General features: G+C 43.0%; 1 protein-coding gene across 1 annotated transcript; it reads left to right on the forward strand.

Annotated features, from left to right (window-relative positions):
• The first annotated feature begins 445 nt into the window (after positions 1–445).
• Positions 446–5,767, forward strand: LOC148011690 (uncharacterized). Its single transcript, XM_087670316.1, has 6 exons — positions 446–2,455; positions 3,655–3,774; positions 4,260–4,376; positions 4,492–4,581; positions 4,730–4,837; positions 5,322–5,767. The coding sequence occupies exons 1-6, from the start codon at positions 635–637 to the stop codon at positions 5,409–5,411; spliced, it is 2,346 nt and encodes a 781-aa protein (XP_087526442.1). The 5' UTR covers positions 446–634; the 3' UTR covers positions 5,412–5,767.
• The last annotated feature ends 1,994 nt before the right edge of the window (positions 5,768–7,761 follow it).

Below are 7,761 nucleotides of genomic sequence, written 5' to 3' on the forward strand. Positions count from 1 at the left end.
TCAAAGTAATAGGAACTTGTCCACGCGTCTATACATTTGGGCTAAGTTCACATAAATCAATTCGCTGATCTGCATGTGTCCTTGGTCTAAAAGCGCCCGTGCACGTGGAATGTGGTACCACCCAAGCTTTGATTCATGCCCGGCCCAAAACTCATGTACTTCCTAAAGCACCAACACAAAGCCTCCACCACCCAAGCTTTGATTCATGCCCGGCCCAAAACCCAAGTACTTCCTAAAGCGCCAACACAAAGCCTCCACCAAAGAAAATAATGGTGAAGTTAAATTACTACCGGTGACTCGAGGTAACTCGTCACCCCGGTTCCTAACGGTATCTCTAGCAGGCAAACCAACTTCGAAGACGGCAAGCGGGCGGGGCCCGCCCCGGCCGGTGAAGCCGGTCATCGTCTTCACAGGCTTCTGCCATGTTGCAAATTCTGCGGTAGCATTCCCGCCTCTGCTTCGGTTTTGCAAACACACTCCTTCTCGCTGGTTCCGCCCAGCCGGCCTTCCCTAAACCTGTTGCATAATTGCTCGCCTCATGCTGGCTGGATTCATCGACCAGAGCTTCCTGTCGCAACTGCTTTGCTAGCATTCTTTGCCTGTCCATCTACATGTTTTCGGGGCCGCATCGACCATGGGAGCAGGCGACGTAACTGCCCTTCCGCGCAGGCGTTCTGAGGAACTGCAGCGCTTCTTGTTAGAACATGACCATAAAGGTTTGCTTAAAGACGACCATCATCATCCTCAAACGCAGGTCGTTAATGGAGGCAGCTATGCGGCTTCTTCCCCTCGGCTATGGCGAGGACGCATCCAAGCGGAGATCGCTCCTACCTCACGTTACCAGCTTGGTACCATTTCATCGAACGCGCAGCGCAGGTTTCCAGCTTCTCCCTTCACCGTCCTTCCGCACAGCCTCATCCCTTCTCCCAATCGAGAAAAGAGCCCTGATGCAGCTGCTTTAACCGAGGTAAATGGAACTTCCTCTTCTTCATCCACACCAAGCGCTGCTTCTTTCGCTCCTGCTGATTCGAAGCGCAGACCATTGCCGTCATCTCCTCCTCCTCGTTCCTCGATTTCTTCCTTGTCCTCTTCTGTCTCAAGTGGTGATCAAAACAAACATACCTCAAGCAACGTAAAACCTGACGCAGGCTCGAAGCCCCGAGACCGCAGGCGCATTCCCGCTCGCAGCTTCGATGCTGGTCCTCTTGGACTTTGGCCGTCGACAAGTGGCACATCCTTATCCTCCGTCCGCCATGGCGATAGCGGCGATAACAGGCTTAAGCAGGATAATGATAATGTGAATGTGCAGGATGTTACATCTCGCAGGCCTTCAGGAGACGATGCCTGTGATCATCCACATGAGAATGGAGGCAGGGATGCCGTTACTCCTCGCCGGCTTTCTCTGGACCCATCCACCGAGAAGAAAGTTAGCACGGACGCGAAAGCCAAGCTCGAAAGAAAGGGAAGAACTGCGGCGAGAGAGAAGGCATCGCAAGATGATGATAGCTGCGTAAGGCCAGCACGCCATGAAAGTCCTGACGAGAACCTTCATCAGAGGCGAGCGGCGCCGTTGGGAAAGCAGCTCGGAGATCATTTTGAAAACCTGGATTCCAAGCTGGTGCGGCAGTTAATCAGGCAATCGGACGGCAAGAAGAAGGCCATCAAGAAGAAGAGCGAAAGCGATGGCAATATTCCGGCAGCGAACGGAGAAGCAGCAGCAGAGGAAGCTGGAAGCTTCGAGAGCACCTCAAAGTCCGGCATCTCCTTGAGCCGAACAAGCTCCGTGCGTAAAGAAAGTCCGGAAACGGAGAAGCGAAGGTCGGAGGTGAACAGCAATGGCGGAGGAAAACCTGATGCGCAGAGGTGGTCGGGGTTTTCGCATACGGCCTCGAGCGGCAAGAAGAAGTCTGAGAGTAAGAAAAGTTCGGGATCGTCCACGGCATCTTCACTGACCCGGGCGATGGCGTCGCTGCTAGGGCAAAGCAGGATTTACAGGAGCGGGAGCGGCGGTGATGGAGGCGAGAGGAAGAAGGGAGGAGGAGGGAAAGGAGAGGATGCGAAGGTGGAGAGGAGCCTGTCGATGGACCATGGGAGGAGGCCGGGGAAGGGAGGCGGGGGAGGGGAGAGGGGGTACAGGTCCTTCGAGGGGCTGGATATGGCGGAATCGTCATCCGACACAGAGAGCTCGGCCTCCAGCGGGGTGGGGCAAACGGCGGCCAACATGTGGAGGCGCGGGAGAGGTGGAGGGGGTGATGAGGTGGCGGGCACGGCGTCCGCCAGTGGCCGGCGCCTGAGGGTGGCTGCGTGGGCGGTCGCGTCGCCCGACCTCGCGCTTCCCCGCCCGCGGCGCGACGCCGCCCTCGACCTCTCCCTCCTCCTCAACCGCTGCCTCCAATGGCGATTCGTCAATGCTGCCTCCTCTGCTGCCATGGACGCCCAAACCAAAACCGCCTTGGTAAAAAACCACTCTTCCCTATTATTCTTGAGCTTTTATTTTCGTCTTTTGAGGAAAGAAATAACCACTTAAAATTTTATTTAAGTCCAGCCTTAGTGCTCACTGCTCATGGAGGTAACTCATGGAGCTCACAGTCAATCACATCTTCAAAAATATTTAAGCCCCACATTGTGCAAACACTTCGTGCATCTAGATCACCTTTTATACTCACACTCTTGATCACCTTGTGCTAAGCACTTTCAAAATGTGCTTCCCCACCAACTCGAGAAGAGGGATAGCCCAACTTTCACCTTTAGCAAACCCTATGATTTGAAAACCTTCACACTTTGGCAACTAAATCCCAACACAATTTGTAAGCATTAGTCAAACTCCAATTAACATTGACCTCTTTAAAAGGTTTTATGGTATTGTGATTGATCCAGTCTCTAGCTTTACCCACAAAGCTAATATGAACAATCGCAATAAGGTTAGTCTCTCCATCCAACATCACCAAAGAGAGTATTCTTAACATAAGTGAATCCATACCTCTCCTCCATTCTTGGCCATCCACCAAGCAACTTTGACTTCTTTACATCCCCAAAACTTTTAAGTAAAGTAGCTTCCCTAACTAGAGAGGGAGGAAATGTGAGATCTCATGCTTTTCTCATTTACTTGGCGAGCCTCCCTCTAGGATGTGGCATCTAGGAGGTAGTCCATTTGTTTGTTGACATGCCATTAGTTTGGAAATATGGATGTCCAAGGTTGAAAAATCAAAGGAGATAGAGAACATCAATAATAAACAAGTTATAACATTGGTGTTTTTGAAGATGTTGAGACTTTATGGTTTAGGATCTGGACCTAAAGTTATGAAGTTTTTGTATCTATTTTACCTTACATGTTTACTATTGAAAATTTGCTAGCAATAGATTGATCTTTCAAGCTTTATTTTTAAAATCCCTCCTTTGCCAAATCATTAATGCTAGTATAAAACATTAGGCCAAAAAACTTTATGGTTGATTTTTAACTTAACTTGCCCTAGAAAACCTATAATCAAAATAGTTTATGCTAAGCACATTTCAAAAGTTCAAGCACACATGTTTAGGTATAATGGTTACACCATTGATCTCTTGAACAAACTAGTGTAAAAGAAGTTGGAAAATTTTGACATCTTATTTGAAAATGTGATTGGGAGCTCACAATCACATGTGTCTTACGTGCAGATATCTTTGTACAATGCATGCATAAGTACTTTTAAGCTTCGAACATCCATGACAACACAACAAGTGGTAGTAAATAAAGCCAAGCATGACTACAAGCTTGACTCTATCCTTGAGACTTTGGTAAGGACATAGTCTATTGCTTTTTATGAGTAATTGTATGTAAAGCCACTTTTCATATGAAGATTTGGGTTTATCTTACTATGTGGATCATTAATGAAAACCTTCATCACACTATACCATGCGAAAGCTCTTCAACTTATAAATAGATCAATGATAATCAAGCACATATTTTCTATTACCAATGATGATTGTGCATTGACTCACCTATCTTGAAGTAGTTACAAATTTCTACCTCAATTTAGAGCATGGGTGTAGGCATGTGCACATGCAAATTGTACACACATGCACACCCCCACACAAAAAAAAAGGGACTATAAGAGATATTTCCTTGAATTGTTGAATAGAGAAATTTAGGTATCAATTACATAATTTTAATGGTTCCTTTGGAGTTACTATTTTGGGAAAATTGATTGCTTACATAACAAAAGTATCACATAATGAGATTGCTATTTATATTTAACAACATATTCTAAAATGGAATTTAGGGTGAAAGTTTAAACAAATGGAACGAGCAACAAGTTGAGCATTCATATGCTTTGAATAGTCTCATCCAAGCCCTTGAAGCAACCATTGTTAGAGTTCCACTTGTTGGTGGAGTAAAGGTACACCTATTACAATTTAGCTTTTTACCTAACTTGCTAGCATGCAAGTTAAGTGTGTGCTTTTTGGTTATGGCTTAGACTCATCTAACTTACTTGGATATCTTTTATACTTCAGGCTAATACTCAATCCATGAAAGATGCCTTGGGCTTTGCAATAAGCACAATGAAAGCACTAGATTACTCAACAAGGAAGTCTCTACCACATGTATGCAATAGATCCTTTGTTTGTACTTTTAAGATTTGTCACTTATTTTACTTAAGGGAAAGTATACCATGCTTTTTATATTTATATTTATTTTTGAGATCTATTGTTTATGTTATTTAAGGAAAGATATCTTATGTTGTTTATATAGCTAGAGGAAGTTGATGTTCTACTTTCAAATCTTGCGGAAATTGTAATTCTTGAGAGGTCACTCCTTGAAGAACTTCATGAACTTACATCAATAGCCACTACATTGGAGGTCTCTCTCTCTCTCTCTCTCTCTCTCTCTCTCTCTCTCTCTCTCTCTCTCTCTCTCTCTCTCTCTCTCCACACACACACACGCACACACACACACACACACACACACACACACACTCTCTTGTACACTTTTTTGGAAACACATTAGTCATTGGCCATGCTCTTGTCCATGTTTCCATGTTTGATTTGTTTAGGTGCATTCTTCAATAACATGTATCTAATATTGCATGTGTACACAAGTGTGCTTTTGACTTAAACTTGACTATTGCATGTCTATGTGCAAACATTATTCAAAGTATGAATACTCTTATTTCTTTTTGGTGAATATCATGCATCTATGCATGCATGAATGTACAACAAACTCATTGCACATGTCGAAAAGTTCACTTTACATTATCTAATAGATTATTTGAGCGTTAATAGTCATTTAATTATTTGGAGTTATCTTTTCTATGAAAACTAACCAAACAGTGTTGTTTAAGCAGGTAGAGGAGCGTAGCTTGCGGGCTTACTTTGTTCAAATTGAACAAGAGAGATGTCATATACATGATAGTGGCAAATCTTTTACACCATAGGCATATGATTATATATCAACAATGTAGCTTCCGTACATAGTAGCATACATAGAAAGTGAGCCTTCTTCACATGATTAGACTAGATAAGATATGTCAACAATATCGATATAGAAATGCTATCAATGATAGCATTTGATACTTTTACTATATGTATATATACATGCATATATGTATTCGTATGAGTAGAAGAGAAATAGTCACTTTTGTAGAAAATCACATAAAGAGAGAGAAGAGGGAAATAGAATTGCATGTTCTCAAAGTTTCATTAACTTGAAGTAATTTCAATTTGCTTACCCAAGCATATCCTCATCAATCACACTAGTATCCCCTTATAGGGAGTGCTAACAAATGCCAATTCTTTTAAGTTATGCAATGGCAATGGTAGCCTTCATTACATGTTTAACATTTCATAAATTTTGAGCTGATTAATATTCATGTTTTCCCTCTTTTTGATTTGCAAACCATGTTTCCCTTCTCTACTTTGTTTCTTCCTTCACTTTTCACTCATCCACTCCACTAATGAAACACATAACTAAATGTGTGCTAACATTACCTCTAAGTTGAATTTATACACCCATATTAATAAATAATACATTTTATATGTCTTATATAGTCATATAATCTATAGAATACCTTAATGTCTGAATAAACACAAATCTTTTATACAAATGATTCTTTCGTATGAAATATGAACAAATACTTTTGTACAATAGTTATATTTTGTATGAGACCAAAGTAATATTTCATACGAAACATGTTTCCTACGAAAATAGTACTAAATATATTGTTTAGTATAAGAGATATTGCACAATATTAACAAATATCTAGTATGTTATGTGTATTCCCTTCATAGATCTTAAGATCTCAATCATACAAAAGCATGCAAAACATTAATAATGAAGACATAATAAAAGATACGAGAGTACAAAAACTAATAATGATAAAACATCTTAGAGGAGTATAAATTCCAAGTAGCAAGAGAGTTATTTGATGGGCCCTAATTATTGCAATTTAAAAATATGGTCCTATGAGGCCCTTGGGTTAATATACATATGGTTTTTTGGGGTTGGGAGGACAGAGGGGGGGATGTGTGTGCACGTGTGTAGAACCAAGGCCTTCATTAGGGGTATAAGTAAAACAATAACTAGGGGAAGAGGAGGTGGTAAGAGATAGGAAAAGAAGAGGTAGAAGACTTAGCTAGATGTCTTATTATTTAAAGAAGGTAAGTTTTCAATCTTTTAGATTATGAATGTAATATTTCTGCTGAAAAATATTACGAGCCGCGTGAGTCTCATGCAATGACAATTTCGGCATTGAAGATACGAACGGTGCGATCTTCATGTTGTACACAACATGACCCTCCACTGGCAAAAATTGAGACTAAGGTTTAAAGAAACCCGCATATCTACATGTGAACCTCCTCTTGGGAGGAGGTCAAGAAGATAATGTTAGATTTATTGCAATTTTTTTTAATCCTCTTTCCCCCAGTCGAAGCATGGCTGAGGGAAGAGGATGGGGCTATAATGGAAAGTCGTGAGGTGGAAGAAGAGATTGCATGCGGGGCACCACGTGGGGGAGGGAGCTCTTATCCCCCCTCTTCCTATAAATACCCCCCTTTAAGGGGTGAAGAGAGAGGAAAAAAACTGAAGGACAGGGCGTGGGGAAAGGAATACTGCGCCAGACTATGGTGAGAAGAAGAAGGGAATAAGATCGACGTACTGTGCGCGCCAGCTGCCACCGTACGGGAGGAGCCACCGCCTACAAATTGAGGTTGCCGCTCCCATCGCCATCCAAACACTGAGTGTCGTCAGCAATTCATCGTCCTCCCCACGCCATGTACAACAGTTCAGAAACTTCCAAGAAGCTTCTTGGAAGCTTCTAAGGGGGGGGGCCCCGGGGGGCTCTCCAAGCACCCCATCCCGTGGAATTTCCCATACAAGTCCCTTTTAGGCCATTTACCTTGGGTTTCTTCAAAACCCCTTTTTTCTTGCATCCTCGGGAATTAAGCCTTCCCCCCTTGCAGCCCCCATAAAAGCTCACACTAGTCGGGTTTTTAAGCCCCTTTTCATAGCATTTCCACAAGGCTTTTTAACCCCGTTTCCTTTTAAAGCCTCCCCTTGCATCCCACACAAGTCCATTTTACCCTGAGTTTCTCTTAAACCCCTTCCCATTGCGACTCTTATAATTCCCTATTAACCTCGGTTTAAAGCCCTATCCGTGGAGACCCTATTAAGTCCATTGTAACCGGGATTTAAAGCCCTTTTTCCCCCTTGCATTCCCCGGGAATTAAGCCTTCATATTGATCTCCCTAAGTTCATTCCGAACACGGAATTTTCAAGTCCCCTTCCCA

This window comes from Lygodium microphyllum, chromosome 28 (assembly GCF_053477565.2).
Source record: "Lygodium microphyllum isolate KBCC chromosome 28, Lygodium_microphyllum_v1.1.10, whole genome shotgun sequence".
Lineage (NCBI taxonomy): Eukaryota > Viridiplantae > Streptophyta > Polypodiopsida > Schizaeales > Lygodiaceae > Lygodium > Lygodium microphyllum.

Bases quoted from the DNA above. Each gene is read 5' to 3' on its own strand.
- LOC148011690 (XM_087670316.1), top strand. From the start codon at position 635: ATGGGAGCAGGCGACGTAACTGCCCTTCCGCGCAGGCGTTCTGAGGAA. The intron at 4,377-4,491 runs GTACACCTATTA...TTTATACTTCAG, and splicing joins CACTTGTTGGTGGAGTAAAG to GCTAATACTCAATCCATGAA. The intron at 4,582-4,729 runs GTATGCAATAGA...TTGTTTATATAG, and splicing joins CAAGGAAGTCTCTACCACAT to CTAGAGGAAGTTGATGTTCT.